The sequence below is a fragment of the Rhinatrema bivittatum genome, chromosome 1 (genome assembly GCF_901001135.1).
Source record: "Rhinatrema bivittatum chromosome 1, aRhiBiv1.1, whole genome shotgun sequence".
Lineage (NCBI taxonomy): Eukaryota > Metazoa > Chordata > Amphibia > Gymnophiona > Rhinatrematidae > Rhinatrema > Rhinatrema bivittatum.
This window is the reverse complement of record NC_042615.1, coordinates 427,000,613-427,017,700: the sequence shown is the minus strand read 5'-3', so window position 1 is coordinate 427,017,700 and position 17,088 is coordinate 427,000,613. Positions and strand designations below refer to the sequence as shown.

General features: G+C 51.0%; 1 protein-coding gene across 3 annotated transcripts in view; it reads right to left on the bottom strand.

Moving 5' to 3' along the window:
• The window catches only part of ELP1 (elongator complex protein 1), a 273,772-nt gene that overhangs the window by 201,221 nt on the left and 55,463 nt on the right, over positions 1-17,088 (bottom strand). For all 3 annotated transcript variants that reach the window (XM_029603978.1, XM_029603967.1, XM_029603987.1), the window contains exons 11-12: positions 12,952-13,122; positions 9,393-9,492 (exon numbers count right to left, since the gene is read on the bottom strand). In XM_029603978.1, the coding sequence (XP_029459838.1) occupies positions 9,393-9,492; positions 12,952-13,122 (271 nt within the window). The remainder of the gene's footprint in view (positions 1-9,392; positions 9,493-12,951; positions 13,123-17,088) is intronic.

The window sequence follows — 17,088 nt, the reverse complement described above, 5'->3', positions numbered from 1 at the left end:
TCTTTATATAGGTCCATTGGAGAATGAAAGTCCGTATCAAGTATCCAATCCCGAATGTGTTGAAGTAAACTCGCCTGGTTATAGCTTTCCAGATCCGGGCAATGTAGACCCCCTTCCTGCCGGGACATCATGAGGGTATTTAGAGAAATACGCGCTCGTTTACCGTTCCACAGGTAGCGTCGGAGGCTCTTGCGAACTTCCAGGATATCCTTCTTTTTAAGCCACACAGGGAGCATACGGAAGAGATATAACCATTTGGAAATTTCCATCATTTTCAATAGCAATATTTTCCCCGAGAGCGAGAGAGGCAGGCCACGCCAACTGTCCAAGCGTCTAAGCAGTTTTTGTTTTAAAGGGCCGATATTTAAGTCATACAGTTGATGTGGCTTGGCTGGTATATATACCCCCAGGTACTTAAGAGCAGTTTGGACCCACCTCAGAGGGAAACAGCCCGGCCAGGAAGCATGCAATGTCCCCAACACATCCAGTGCCTCAGACTTTTCAATGTTTATCTTTAGACCAGCAAACTGCCCAAAGGCGGATTGAATCTGTAGTACCTTTGGTAACGATGCAACTGGATTAGTTAAAAAAACCAGCATGTCATCTGCAAAGGCAGCTACTTTAAATTGGCTCTGCTTGTTAATAAGCCCTCTAATATCTGGAGATTCAGCAATTTTTCTTAATAAGGGGTCCAAAATTAGGATGTACAGAACAGGGGACAGGGGGCAGCCCTGGCGTACTCCCCTCTGAAGTGGGATCGCTTGGGAAGTTACATCATTAGCTCTGATATATGAAACAGGAGACTGGTATAGAATAGAGATGGCATCAATAAAAGGGGCGGGGAACCCAAAACGGTACAACACAGAGAACATATAGTCCCAGGATACACGATCGAAGGCTTTTTCTGAGTCGAATCCTACTGCTAGGGCTTCGATGTTGGAGGCATGAGCCATTTCTATCGCTGAGATTAGCCTTAGGACGTGAGCTCCCGCGTTCCTGCCATTCACGAACCCCGCTTGATAAGGGGATATGATTTTCTGTAATATGGAAGTCATGCGACCCGCAAGGATCCTGGCATAAAGCTTGAGATCACAATTTAAAAGGGAAATAGGGCGGTAAGATGCCGCCTGACATGGGTCTTTCCCCGGTTTGGGTAACACTACAATATGAGCATCTGTAAAATGTGCAGGGAAACTCCGTTGTTCTCGGGCACTATTAAAGAAGGCCGTCAAAGGGCCTAGTAAACAAGGGTTTAAGATCTTATAGTATTCGGCCGTAAGGCCATCCGGCCCCGGGGATTTGTGCGGCTTACTGGTGTGTATTACGCCCCGGAGTTCCCCCTCTGTGATGGGCCTACTAAGAAGGGCCCGCTGCTCTGAGGACACCTGAGGTAACGTTAATCCCTGGAAGAACTCTGCCTCTTCCAGCCTCCCCCCAGGCCTGTCCTCCAACTTTATTTTAAAAGGAAGAAAACAACTACAAAATCCCTAAGGAATAAGTACTTGCTTGATCCCAGAAGGAAGGAAGAGAAAGAAGGCTGACTAGCCTAGATCAGGAGATCGAAGGGAGACGTGCTGCACCTACTGGAGACAGACAAATACTGAAGGGTTACAGGATAGGCTCTGTCCTCATATAGGATATCCTTTCAGTTTTAGTCTGTCTCCACCTGCTGGAAAGGAGGCTCAACCCACAATCTGGACTGATCCGGCTATGTACAGGGAATCTGTTTTTGTTTTGTTTTTTTTACTTACTGTACATTGATCTAGTCAAAAGAAGAAAATTATTACTTACCTGCTAATTTTCGTTCCTGTAGTACCATGGATCAGTCCAGACAGTGGGTTATGTCCCCAATCCAGCAGATGGAGTCAGCACAAGCTTTGAGGGGGCGTATCCATATATACTACTACCCCCTCTGCAGGAGTTCAGTATCGAGTATATCAAAGCCCGAGTAGAAACCCCCGAAGGATCAAGTTTGTGGAAACAGATAATTAAAACAATTGTAACCGCAGCAAGTAACAGCAAACATCCTACCAACTTGTAGGGAGTTGTGAAAAACAGCAAAAAGGAAACGACTGTGAAGACACAGAGCACTGTGAACAGGAAATAGCGCAGAGCTGAGCAGGACCAAGAACCCAAAACGTGGTGGGCGTCTGGACTGATCCATGGTACTACAGGAACGAAAATTAGCAGGTAAGTAATAATTTTCTTTTCCCTGTACGTACCTGGATCAGTCCAGACAGTGGGATGTACCCAAGCTTCCCTAAACCGGGTGGGGTCCTGCGAGGCCTGCTCGGAGAACCTGCTCGCCAAAGTGTCCAGAGACTGAAGAGGCGAGGGGCAGACGATAGTGCCTCGAGAACGTGTGTAACGATTTCCAGGTGGCTGCTCGACAAATTTCTTGCGAGGATACCGAGCGAGACTCCGCCCAGGAAGCCGCCTGAGAACGTGTAGAATGCGCTACGATGCCGGGTGGGGGAATCCGTCCCGCCCCAATGTAGGAAGCAGCAATGCCGGCCTTCAACCATCTGGCAATGATCGCCTTCGAGGCCTGAGACCCCTTCTTAGGTCCGGACCAGAGTACGAAGAGATGGTCAGAGATCCGGAACTCATTTGTAGCCTCCAGATAGAGGCGCAGAGTGCGCTTGACATCCAAGAGACGGAGCGTCTTCGGCTCTGAGGAGGAGAAGGACGGCAGCTCCACCGTCTGGTTCACATGGAATGCAGAAACCACCTTCGGCAGGAAGGAGGGAACGGTGCGAAGCGAAACTCCAGAGTCGGAAAAACGGAGATAAGGCTCTCTACACGACAGAGCCTGCAGCTCCGAGATGCGTCGAGCAGAACAGATGGCCACAAGAAAAAACAGTCTTGAGAGTGAGATCCTTTATTGTTGCGCTGCACAGCGGCTCGAACGGTGGTCCCGACAGGGAGCGAAGCACAAGGTTAAGACTCCAGGAGGGACAAGGGTCCCGCAACAGAGGACGCATATGCTTGACACCCTTGAGAAAACGAGCAATGTCAGGGTGCTTTAGAAGAGAGCCCCCATCGCTCAACAGCGAACCAAGGGCGGCCACCTGAACCCGTAGTGAATTATAGGCGAGCCCTTTTTCCACTCCCGCCTGTAGAAACTGAAGGATCTGAGGTACTTAAGCCTTAGCGGGTCTCGTGGCCTGGCTGGTACCCCACAGCTCGAACACCTTCCAGACTCGAACATAGGCCGCCGACGTCGATGTTTTTCGTGCCCGCAATAGCGTGGATACTACCGCCTCCGGGTAGCCCCGACGCCAGAGGCGGCGCCTCTCAAAAGCCAGGCCGCAAGACAGAAGAGTTCTGCCTGCTCGAAAAATACCGGGCCCTGATGTAGGAGCTGGGGGAGGTGCCCCAGCCTGATTGGCCCGTCGATCACCAGCTGTAGAAGGTCTGCAAACCAGGGTCCCCTGGGCCATTCCGGAGCGACGAAGACCACGGTCCCCTGATGGCTGTCTATTCTGCGGAGCATCCTGCCCACCAGAGGCCACGGTGGAAAAGCGTAGAGCAGAAGATGTGGGGGCCCCGGAAGGACCAGGGCATCCACTCCCTCCGCGCCGCGCTCTCTCCGGCGACTGAAGAAGCGTGGAGCCTTGGCGTTGAGAGCGGACGCCATCAGATCCAGGTGGGGGGCCCCCCACCGATGGACGATAAGTTGCATCGCTTTGTCGGAGAGAGACCACTCTCCTGGGTCCAGCAGTTGACGACTGAGGAAGTCCGCCTGGACGTTGTCCACCCCGGCGATGTGCGAGGCCGCTAGCCGGACGAGATGACGCTCCGCCCATTGCATCAGTAGCACCGCCTCGAGCGCTACCTGCGGGCTGCGCGTGCCTCCTTGTCGGTTGATGTAGGCCACGGTGGTAGCGTTGTCCGATTGAATTCTGATTTCCCGGTTCCGAAGAAGCGGGAGGAAATGTCGCAGAGCTAGCCGGACCGCCCTGGTTTCCAGACGGTTGATTGACCACTTCGCCTCCACCGCGGACCATGTCCCCTGTGTGGCGCTTCGATCGCATACTGCACCCCAGCCTGCTAGACTGGCATCGGTAGTCACCACCACCCAATTTGGCAGATCGAGGGACACGCCCCGGGCCAGGTTCGGCGGATCCAACCACCAGCCCAGACTGTCCCTGGCATTCTGCGGGAGCGGGAGAATCATCTGGTAGTCCTGTGATACTGGTTTCCACCGGGAGAGGAGCGCCCACTGTAAGGTCCTGAGGTGCGCGAAAGCCCAAGGTACAAGGTCGATGGTGGACCCCATCACTCCCAGGAGTTGTAGGTAGTCCCAGGAGGTGGGCTCTGGCAATGCAGAGAACCGTCGTGTGTGATCCCGCAAGGATTGAGCCTTGTCCTGGCGCAGAAAAACTTTGCCCAGTAGGGTGTCGAAGGTCGCCCCCAAGAAATCCAAGCATTGCGAGGGAGTGAGGGAGCTCTTGGAGAAGTTCACTACCCATCCCAGGGAATGTAGAAACCGTTCTACTCGAGTCACCGCTGAGCGTCCATGATCGAATGACTTCGCCCGGATGAGCCAATCGTCCAGATAAGGATGAACCAGGATGCCTTCCTTCTGGAGGGCTGCAGCCACGACTATCATGATCTTGGTGAAGGTGCGCGGCGCCGTCGCCAATCCGAACGGGAGAGCCGTGAACTGAAAATGCTGGTCCAGGATTTTGAAACGAAGGAAACGGTGGTGGTCCGGGCGGATGGGAATGTGCAGGTAGGCCTCCGTTAAGTCCAGGGAAGCGAGAAACTCCCCCCGATGTACCGCCGCAATCACTGATCGGAGCGACCGAACGACTCAAAGGGATTTGTTGACTTCCTTGAGGTCCAGTATAGGCCGGAAGGAACCGTCCTTCTTTGGCATGACGAAATAGATGGAATAGTGGCCCGAGCCCACCTCTCCGAAGGGCACGGGCACAATAGCGCCTATCTCCCGGAGTCTGTCCAGAGTCAGCTGCACCGCCCTTCTTTTGAGGTCCGAGCCACAGGGAGAAAAGATGAACCTTCCCTGCGGAGGGCGGACAAATTCCAATGCGTAGCCGTGTTTTATGGTATCCAGGACCCACTGGTCCGAGGTGATCTGCGCCCACTCCGCGTAGAAAAACGTTAGCCGGCCCCCAATCCTGGGGACAGAGGAGTGGGCGAGACTGGCATCATTGTGAAGACTTGTTAGAGGGGTTCCCGGGTCCGGGAGTAGTGCATGCGGGCCGACGCCCGCGAAAGGAGCGCGACCAGGACTGAGACCTGGGGGCAGATGGCCGGGCGGCCGCCTGTCTGCATCCCCTGTAGCGCCGCTGCGCTCTGGCTCTGGTCCGAGAAGAAGAAAACGCTCTGGATGGACGAAACCTATCCTCCGGCAGCCGATGAACAGCGTTCTCCCCAGGGACTTGATGATCTGATCCAAATCCTCCCCGAAGAGGAACTTGCCCCTGAAGGGGAGAGAGACCAGACTGGACTTCGAGGACGTATCTGCCGCCCAGTTGCGTAGCCATAGTAGTCGGCGTGCCGCCACTACTGATACCATGGATCTTGCGAGGACCCGAAAAAGATCGTACGAGGCGTCCGCCCCATACGCCACCGCGGCCTCCAGCCGATCCGCCTGGGCAGCCTCATCGGCCGGCAGATTCTGAGACGTGAGGAGTTGTTGTACCCAAAGGAGACTAGCCCGCTGGGCAAGCGAACTGCACATCACCGCCCGCATGCCAGCGCGGAGACCTCGAAGACCCGCTTAAGGAAAACCTCCAACTTACGATCCTGTGTGTCTCGCAATGCCGCACCTCCCGTTACTGGGATAGTCGTCCTCTTCGTGACCGCCGACACTGCGGAGTCCACCTTTGGGACCTTGATGAGGTCCAGAAAATCTTCAGGGAGCGGGTACAGCTTTTCCATCGCCCGGCTGCTCTTCAGGGAGGCCTCTGGGGTGTCCCATTCCCTGGTGAGAAGTTGTAAAAACGAGTCATGGATAGGAAAAGCCCGAGCCCTCGGCCGAAGCGCCGCCAGGACTGGATCTCCCTTCTTTGAGGAGGTGACGACAGCGGGAGCCACTGGAGCAGGCGGGTCCGGTGGAGGGTCCAAATCTAATTCCTGAATGATCTGCGGGATGAGGTCGTCCAGTTCTTCCCTCTGGAAGAGGCGTAGGGTACGCGGATCATCCCCTTCTTGCGTGCCGTCCCCTTGGCCCCCGGTCCGGGAGGTCAGGTCCCTGTCCCGCTGGGTCGGGCACCGCCCCCACTGCCACTGGCGCCGAACGGACCCGAGTAGGAGCACGGGAGGCCCCCGCTCCCGAAGGGTCGGGGGGGGGCCGGCGTCGAGGGTGACATCCGTGGGATCTTAGGGGGGGGGGGTCCCACAGGTGTGTCCAGTCCCTGTAGATAAGCGGTATGCATGAGCAGGATAAACTCCGGAGAGAATCCCGGCCTGCCCGGGTGCGTTTCGAGGGGCGGCGTGGTTCCTGCTCCCTGGCTCTGGGTGCTTGGCTCCTGCACCAGAATCGGGGGGGGGGGCGCCCCCGCTTGTAGGGTCTTCCCAAGAGACGTTCTCCCTCGTGGCCTGCGCCTCCGGGCGCTCAGAATGTAAGCTGGCCCCCGTTCCCGCCAAAAATGGTGGAGTGGCCGGCCTGCACCGCCCGAGGCAAAAAAGAAAATTCAGTAAGGGACTGTGAGGTACCTTCCCCCACGGGAAGGCATCGTGCACAGATGCCCTCCCGGGAAATCCGGGACCCCGGGTCGCCGTAGGCCGCACAGCGTGACGGCCGCAGCATCGGGATCGCCGAGGGAGAGATGAAAAACGGCAGCAAAAAAGAGCAAAAGCCTCGGGGGGGGGGGGGGGGGGGGGGGGGGGCCACGCGCACGAAAGCGCCGCTGCGGGGGGGCCCGGGCGGCCCGCACTGCCCGCTGTCCGCAATTACAGGAGGGTGCCGCGGGGGGGCCTTCCCGGCCACACAACCCGCCCCAGAAGTCTTTCCCAAGCGCGGCAGCAGCCCACGAGGAGCTGCAAAATGGCCGCGGAAGAGTGAAGAAAAACGAAGAGGCCGGCACCACCGGCTTTCGCGGGCACCAGGAGCTGTGCTGTGAAGAAAAACTACAGAGGAAGAAAAACTTACTTACCCCTGCTGCAACGACAAAGAAAACAGCACGGCTGCAGAAAAGAGACAGGAGAGATAAGCCACTCCCCAAAAGGTGAAAGGACCCTGCTTTACTTTCTTTTTTTTTTTTTTTTTTAACTTGATACAAGACTTGATACAAACTTGATCCATGAGAAAAAGGCAGCAAAATAATCAAGCAAAAGAAGTGAGAAAGAAGTAAAATGGAGGAGAAGCCTGATTCCCCTACTCACATCTGCTGGAGTCAGAAGATACTGAACTCCTGCAGAGGGGGTAGTAGTATATATGGATACGCCCCCTCAAAGCTTGTGCTGACTCCATCTGCTGGATTGGGGACATAACCCACTGTCTGGACTGATCCAGGTACGTACAGGGAACTTAAGGTTTATTCAAAATACAAAACCTTTCTAGAACTTAATAATCAATCACGAATTTTGCCAAGGATCAGAACCACAGGTTATGCCATCCTCTCATCTGCTGGAGTCAGAGAAATACTGAAGGATCGCAGGTGGCACACCAGGTTATCTAGGGGGTGCTTTTCAGTTTTTCTCTGACTCCATCTGCTGGAAGGGAGGCATAACCCCGCAGTCTGGACTGATCTTGGTACGTACAGGGAAAGCTTTTCTTCTCTGTCTCCTCCCAAGTGTCTGGACTGATGTGGGTATGAACAGGAATCCTCCATGCTACCATCACTCCCTTTCAAGCACTGCCTGCATTCCAAAATGCCCAAACCAGATACATAGGCAGGCTTTATCTACTGCCCAAACAGAGGCCAGCTCCACTCTCCAATTACCATGAACCTCAGGAAGCTGAATAGCCAGCAATTTGCTTAGTGTTTTGGGGTTTTTTTTAACTTTATTGCTGCAGCCAGAAACAGGTTCAAGAAGCAGCAAGCATACCCTGAGAGCAAGGAAGGGAAGGAAGAGAGTGGAAAAACATTTTATCAGACCCCATGGAAACCCCTTGGTCCTGGAGGATATCCCTGAAGAAGGAAGTCAATGCTTTGGACTTGAATTGGCTCTGAGTATTCAAGGAGAACAGAGCAGAAGGAGGGAGGAGAAAGAGGAAACCAAGTGTATTCACACTGGTAGTCCTCTGGTCTCCACTGATGCTCCACTGAAAGAGGGAGCCTGAAACTGTCAACTCAGGAGCTGCCAACCAATTTAGGGCCAGGCTCAACAGAGGGGGGGAGACTTCATCTGTCACTTCAAAGAGCTGCGCATCGGGATTTTACTGTTCACCCAGCTTAACCAGCTCTTCATTTCCAGCACAGGAAGCTTGTCCACCATCTGCTGGAGATAGAGAATACAAGCAGGCTGGTATCAGCACAAAGGTATATAAACAGTGACATCAGTAAGCCTGTTGCTCTCTGTCTCCAGAGTTAAAAAAAAACCCCAAAACAGTAAGCAAATTGCTGGCTATTCAGCTTCCTGAGGTTCATGGTAACTGGCGAGTGGAGCTGGCTGGTTGGGGCATGCATAATCCACTTGTCTGGACTGGTCTGCCTAGATGAAGAGGAAGTGGATTTTTAGCTGCTGGAATGTATGTGTATAGTTTCATAAAGTGCAGACTTCTGGCTGCACAGAGAATAGCTGTACCAGGAGAGGAGGCATTTTTTTTTTTAATTCCAGAGGCAGATGTGCTCTAAATTACATCCACAAAAGGTCCACACAGCTCTTGGCCATATAGGAAATATGAAAGATTTCAAAATGGGGTGAACATTTTTTCCCAGGCACTCTAAGTTATCCCAACTCTTATCCACCCCAGTCAGATGTAACACACACCCCCACAAACAGATGGGCTATCCCCAAGGCACAGGCAAAGTGCTGCTCGCCCATCCATCGGGACACAGACCCACTGAAGACCAGAGGGCGGTGCTGAGGGGATTCAGTCCCAAAGGAGACATCCCCTATAATCCTTGAGCAGAGAAATGGATCTGCATGGACAGTCGTTCCAAGGAGGGGAGAGGAAAGGAGACGAAAAAAAAAGAAAAAGAATACACAGAAGAGTTACATTAGTTTCCACCTAAGGACCTTTTTGTAGGAGCTCTGCTAGATGTTCATGCTGTATCTAGGATGGCTCTCACTTTCATGTTGGGCCTCTGGCCTACCTTTTATCGTATATTGAATATAATTCAATAAAGGTGTTTAAAATAACTACCACCCCCATAGAAAATTAATAAATAGAAGGATTACATTAATTTTCGATTACAGCTATCACAGGTATAGATATCCAAAGATCTCACATAACTCCAACTGCCTCTTCCTACCTGTATATCTTTTCCAGAGAAGGTGTTACGGCATTCACTTTATACCCATTTCCTCCTGCTGAGCCCAGTTTTACGGTTTCATCCTTCATTATGCTGGCACCTGGAAAGTAGCAGAATACAGAACACTCCACATATCGCCATGGCTCAGTATGCAAATTATTTCGTCACTAAAATGTCTAGCAGCTGGGAATGCTCCCAGCTACGTCATCTGCCTGATTTACAGGCGAGTCCCCAGGTCAGCTCATTTCTTCCACCATGCATGTAACTCCAACATGAAGACCAAGGCCCAGAAGAGGCAGACAGCAGAACATTTTTATGCAAAGAACTTCGTGCTAAGAAAAGTGGGAGCCCTACACCAAAAAAAAGATAGCATGGAGAGTACTGTCAGAAAAATGTTCTCTTTTGCTTTTACTAGCTTCCATTACAAACTCCATTGCCTCAGGTCCAAACTTAGATTGTAAGCCCTCTGGGGATAGGGAAATACCTACAGTACCTGAATGTAATCCACTATGAAGTGTTGAAAAAAGTGCAAAAGAGAGGAATATAAATCTAAAAAAAACCAAAACTCAGCTTTGTAAAGAAATGCACAAATATGCATATTCCTGTGCTAGCTGAAGTTTCTCACAAAATATAACTACCGTATTTTTCGCTCCATAAGACGCACCTGACCATAAGACGCACCTAGGATTCAGAGGGGGAAAATTTAAAAAAAAAAAAAAAAATTTGTGCTAAACCAGCTCTGCGTCTGGGCGTCTTATGGAGCAAATTAGGGGAGTGCATAGCTTTTTTTTTTTTCTCCCCATTTTGTTTTCGGGTCTGGGGAGGGCCATTTCCGTCCACTCCCCAGATCAGAAAACTTTTCTTTCTCTGGGAACCCCATCCCAACCCTTTAAATTAACAACCCCCACCCTCCTGACCCCCCCAAGACCTGCCGACTTAATTTACCGCAACCCCCCACCCTCCTGACCCCCCCCAAGACCTGCCGGCTTAATTTACCGCAACCCCCCCCCTCCTGACCCCCCCCAAGACCTGCCGGCTTAATTTACCGCAACCCCCCACCCTCCTGACCCCCCCCAAGACCTGCCAAACGTCCCTGGTGGTCCAGCGGGGGTCCAGGAGCGGTCCGGGAACGATCTCCTGGGCGTGGGCCGTCGGCTGCCAGTAATCAAAATGGCGCCGACGGCCCATTGCCCTCACTATGTCACTGAGACCAACCAATAGCAGCGGTCAGTCCCAGTGACATAGTGAGGGCAAAGGGCCGTCGGCGCCATTTTGATTACTGGCAGCCAACGGCCCCACACCCAGGAGATCGTTCTCGGACCCCCGCTGGACCACCAGGGACGTTTGGCAGGTCTGGGGGGGGGGTGCGGTAACTTAAGTCGGCAGGTCTTGGGGGGGGGTCAGGAGGGTTGCGGTAAATTAAGTCGGCAGGTCGGGGGGGTTGTTAGATTTTTGTGTTTTTTTTTTTATATTCGCTCCATAAGACACACATACATTTTCCCCCCACTTTTGGGGGAAAAAAAGTGCGTCTTATGGAGCGAAAAATACGGTATTTGAATTTTTTTACTTAATTGCACGTCTTTACAAACCATATCGTAAGGTGATTAATTCAGGTACCATAGAGTATTTTTCTGCCCCAGAGGGTTTATAATCTTAGGGGCTCAATCACAAAGCCACAGTATTTGGTTTGCTGCTTTGTGATTTCAGTGGTATATTTATTGGCGGTAAAATACCACAGTGGTAAATATCCATATAAAACATACGATGGCAGCCCCAGGACTGTGCAGCTGCTATTACTTAAAGGAGCCATTTGGCCACGAATCATCCCTTCCCAGAAAGTTATTAAAAAACTGCGGTGGGTCCCGGGCAGAAGGAGGGCAAACCTGAGCCGAATGAATGTATGGAGGGGGGTGGGGGGCGGACCCCGGAAACTTACCGCTCGGCTGCTCTTTTCAGACTTCTTCCTGTGAACTTCTAGTTTCTTTTTTTTGAAACTTTAATAGCAAAGAAAAGGCTCCCCTTTCCTAAGGCTGCACAGAGCTGTCCAGCTCAGCCCAGCCAAAGTAACCAAGGAGAGGCCTTAAAAGGAAGGAGCAGAGCCCTGAGCTGAAAGCAGCCTAGGCGGCCTCGTGGAGGGGAGGGATCTGGACCACCAGATTTGCACCCCAAGGAACAGCAAGGATCGAGTGTACACGAAAGTCACCAACCTCCAGCTCGTCCAAACAGGGAGAGGATCTCCTCAGGATCCAAACCCCTGGGAGGAAGGCTCACCCAAAAAAAGAAAAAAGGCAAAAAAAACCCCAAACAGACTGTAGAAACTGCAGGTTCATGTACCAGCCACCATCTGCTGGAGACAGAGAAATACTGAGGAACTGCAGGTGGCACCAGGGCTTATCAAGCAGTATCAGTGAAACTTTCTCTGTCTCCATCTGCTGGCAGGGATGAATAAACCCAGGAGTCTGGACTGATCCGGGTACGTACAGGGAAAGGAGGATGTCAGCCCTGGCTTCCTGGTTTTCAGCCTGCTGCTCTTACCACTATGTCACTCCTCCACTCCAAACCACTTCTCCACTGTTGTTTTAAAATGAATTCACAGCACATTATTACATCTGAACATGTTAAGTTTTTCCAAGTTTCTTCTTTGCTCCCAAGGCCTCACCCTCCCATCTAGCCACATCCAGATTCACCTCACCTTCCTGATTTAAGAGGAACGCCAGCTAACCGCATTAGAAACCTTCTCTCGTGTGGCATTCGAACAGAATCTGCTTCACTCTCCCTATTACTTCAGTCAGGGCTGATCCTACTGGAGTATACAGCCCTGTACTCCAGTAGGATCAGCCCTCCCGTCCCCCTCCCAGAGGTTAGAGTTCGAGGAGAGGGCAACTCCTGAGTCCTTCCTTGCCAGAGTTGACAAGCAGTCTCTGCCACTGAAGTGCAAGCTGCAAGAACTCCTTGACTGGTAGTCTCTAAAGGAGGCAGTGATAAAATGGGGATGAAGCTACCACAGCCATGCTGAACCCTCCAAGTTGCAGGTCCTGGGTCCCTCACTCCCCTTTAAAAAAAAAAAAAAAAAAAAAAAAAAAAAAAAAAAAAGAGTTCTGCTTCCCCATCCAGGGCCACAAACTATTCAGGAAACGTCTGACTTGAATATATATTGTGAGCAAATGGCCTCTAGTAAGAATTGGACAAATGATGCCTCCACTCTCTAAGATTGAGAAACAGCAGCAGCAAAATGGTAGCACTTCCACACAAGTTCACTAGTGAAAGCAGAGAAGAAACAGCTGGAACAGGGCATACACTGGACACAGCTCTGGGTCACCGGCACAGTTTCAATCTTCTCAGCTCAGGTCAAAGCGATTCCAATACATAAAGGAGTACAATGATGAAAACCAGGAATATTCTTCAGAGAAATGGCATTTTTTTTATCATGAAAATCTATCTGGTTAATAAACTTCCCTCTCTCGCTCAGTGGGCCTGGAAATAAGCCGCTTGCTCACTTCTTGTGCACTTTTTCTGAATCTGAATGTTTTTCTAAAGGCCAAGGCACAAATCCACTCACCGTATCTGTAAATGGTAATTCTGTTGCTTGCATCGAGTATAGCCAAGTCATTGCTCTTCTGGGGATTCTGGAGAAATGCAACTTGATTCACTGGCTGTGTCAGCTGCAGGTAGAAGGTGCACAGTGGAGGAGGAGCCACGGACTGCTGAAAGGCTGTCACTAAAACCTTATCTTTCAAATTACAAAGAAAAGAATAGAAAAATAAAATCCCAGAGTAAGAAATCTCGCACAGAGAAAATGTGAAGACAAACACAGCAAACCATTTTAAAACACCTCTTGCTAATAAATACATACTGACGCCTTCCCTAGGAATTCATAGAAATAAAGAGGAACAAATAAAAACAAAAAAGTATATTTGCATTTTACTGGTCGGTCAACCTTTACTTCTGGACCATCATGGCAACAAAGGAAAATTGGTTCTTACCTGCTAATTTTTGTTCCTGTAGTACCACGGATCAGTTCAGTCTCCTGGGTTTGCCTCCCCTCCAGCAGATGGAGACAGAGAAGTTTTAACAAATTCTGCCCTATATCCTGAGGTGCCACCTGCAGTCCGTCAGTATTACTCAGTAACAAAGCAGAATGGTTCAAAACCAAACTAACCATATACAATAAACTCATTCTCCAAACTGGCTCACTAACCCCAACAGGGAACAGAACCCGATGAACACTGAACAAACTGATCTGCAGACCCGAAATTAAATCACATACAGAACGAGCGGACTCTCCCCGTTGCAACTATGCATACAATGGGCGGAACTCTGGACTGATCCATGGTACTACAGGAATGAAAGTTAGCAGGTAAGAACCAATTTTCTTTTCCCTGTACGTACCCGAATCAGTCCAGACTCCTGGGATGTACCAGAGCTTTCTTACCTGGGATGGGACCCGGAGAGGCCCACTCAGATCACTCCTTCTCCAAATCCCCCTGAACCCGGGTCCTGAACATCCAGTCAATAATGCCTAGCAAAGGTGTGCAAAGACTTCCATGTAGCCGCTCTGCAAATCTCTTGTGGAGAAACTTGTTGGCATTCTGCCCATGATACTGCCTGCGAACGGGTAGAATGTGCACAAAGTCCCACCGGCAAGGGCCTACCACGCAGTAAATATGCTGAGCTTATAGCCTCTTTCAGCCAGCGGGCTATCGTAGCCTTAGATGCCATACAGGAAAATTAGTTTCTTACCTGATAATTTTCACTCCTGTAGTACCACGGATCAGTCCAGACTCCTGGGTTTTGCCTCTCCTCTAGCAGATGGAGACGAGAAGTTTTCAAAACAAAACTCCGCCTTATATAGGATGGTGCCATCTACAGTCCAGCAGTATGACTCAATGTCAAAGCAGAATGGCTCTCAAAAAACCACCATAACTATGTACAATAACCCTTCAATAAGAAAAATAACCGCTCTCTTAACCCCCATAGGAACCGAACCTGTAGAACCACTTGAGGACAGTCAATCAAATTTCTGCAGATCTGAAAGCAAATCAATTAATAATGGCGTAATTCCATGCCTTCTCCGGGTGGGACTCTGGACTGATCCGTAGTTCTACAGGACCGAAAATTATCAGGTAAGAATCAATTTTCCTTTCCCTGTATGTACCCGGATCAGTCCAGACTCCTGGGATGTACCAGAGCTTTCTTACCTGGGATGGGATCTGGAGAGGCCCACTCTAAGCACTGCTTCTCCAAAGCTTCCTTCACCCAATGCCTGAACATCCAGTCTGTAGTGCCTGGCAAAAGTATGCAAAGACTTCCAAGTCGCCGCCCTGCAGATCTCCTGTGGAGAGACCATTTGAAACTCCGCCCAAGAAGCAGCCTGCGAACGAGTAGAATGAGCCCAAAGACCAAATGGTACGGGCTTACCACACAGCAAATATGCCGAGCTTATAGCCTCTTTCAAAAGGCGAGAAATCATAGTTTTAGGTGCCATATTTCCTCGTTTCGGACCAGCCCATAACACAAACAGATGGTCAGTCACACAAAACACATTTGTAACCTCCAGATAATGCAACAACGCTCGACGAACATCCAGCTTCCGTAAGTCTTTAGAGATAGGGTCCGACCGGTCCAACACGGGAAACGACGGAAGCTCCACTGACTGATTCACGTGAAAAGCAGACACCACCTTCGGCAGAAAAGAAGGAACCGTCCACAAGGACACCCCAGAATCCGAAATTCTCAGAAAAGGCTCCCTACAGGATACAGCCTGGAGCTCCGATACCCTGCGAGTAGACGTGATAGCTATAAGGAAAATCACCTTTAATGTAAGATCCTTTATTGTAGACATTTTCAGAGGCTCAAAGGGCACCGTACACAGAACGGAGAGCACCAAGTTCAGATTCCAAGAAGGACAAGGGTGCCTGACCAGAGGGTGTAAATGCCTCAGGTACAAACTTAGATTGAAGCCCTCTGGGGATAGGAAAATACCTACAGTACCTGAATGTAATCCAATTTGAAGTGCTGAAAAAAAAAAAGTGCGAAAAGCGGAATATAAATCTAAATAAATAAATAAATAAATAAATTGCCCCCTTTAAGAAACTAGGCACATCGGGATGAGCAGACAATGCCAAGCCCTGAATGAAACCGTGCAAACAACAGAGAGCTGCCACGTGAACTGTCAGGGAACTATACGATAAACCCTTGGCGAGTCCTGATTGTAAGAAACCTAAAATATCTGACACCGAAGACAAAGTAGGCACAATCGCTCGGTCCACGCACCAAGATTCAAAGATTCTCCACATGCGCACATAGGCGAGGTTAGTGGATATTTTGCACGATCGGAGAAGTGTAGCCACCGCAGCATTCAAATACCCTTTGCTCCTCAGGCGGCGCCACTCAAAAGCTATACCGCTAGACAAAAGTGATCGACCTCTTCCAAACACATGGGCCCTTGATGGAAAAGGTCCGGGAGCATTGGGAACCGCAGGGGTCCCGCCACTGCCACATTGACAAGGTCCGCAAACCAAGGCCATCTCGACCACTTTGGAGCTACGAGGATGACTTCTGCTGGGTGTATCTCCACTCTCCTGAGCATTTTGCCTATCAGCGGCCAAGGTGGGTAGACATACAGCAGCACATCAGTCGGCCAGGGTAGCACCAGGGCATCTACCCCATCTGTTCCTGTTTCTCTGCAGCGACCGAAGAAGCGCGGAGCCTTGGCATTCTGAAACGTTGCCATTAGATCCATGCGGGTTACGCCCCACGCGTCGCATATGAGCTGGAAAGCTTCGTCTGCCAGTTCCCATTCCCCGGGATCAAGGCGGTGACGACCGAGAAAGTCCGCCTGAATGTTGTCAACTCCTGCTATGTGAGAGGCTGCAAGACTTACTAAATGCTTCTCCGCCTAGCTGATCAGCTGTCGGGCTTCTGTCGCCACTGGTTTGCTCTTGGTTCCCCCTTGGCGATTGATATACATCACTGTGGTCACATCGTCCGAAAGAATTCTGACTGACTTCCCCTGGAGGAGAGGGTGAAACGCTTGCAACGCCAACCACATTGCCCTGGTCTCCAGACGACTGATCGACCACTGAGATTCTTCCTGGGACCATTGTCCCTGCACTGACTTCCTCAGGAACACTGCTCCCCAACCGGAGAGGCTGGCGTCTGTGGTCACCACTGTCCATTCGGGCACCTCCAGGGGAACTCCTCAGGATAAGTTGTCCGAGATAAGCCACCAATCGAGACTGGAGCTCGCCGTATCCGTAAGAGGGAGAGGAGGATGAAACTGTTCGGAGATCGGATTCCAACGCAAAAGCAACACTGACTGTAAAGGATGCATATGAGCAAAGGCCCAGGGCACCAGCTCCAAGGTGGAAGTCATGGAGCCGAGGACCAGCAAATAATCCCGCACTCTGGGGAGACGGTTGGCCAATAAGTCCCGCACTTGTTCTTGTAGCTTGCCAATCCGGTCCGAGGTAAGGAACACTCTCCCCTGTTGAGTGTCGAATAGAGCTCCCCAAAACTCCAAAGACTGGGTGGGCACCAGTCAGCTCTTGGCTAAGTTGATCACCCAACCTAGCAACCACAAGAGGTGAAGCACTTTGCAGATTGCCAACTGGCCAAGCAACTCTGCTTGAATTAGCCAGTCGTCCAGGTATGAATGGCACCAGGAACCCCTCCCTGCGCAGGTAAGTTGCCACCA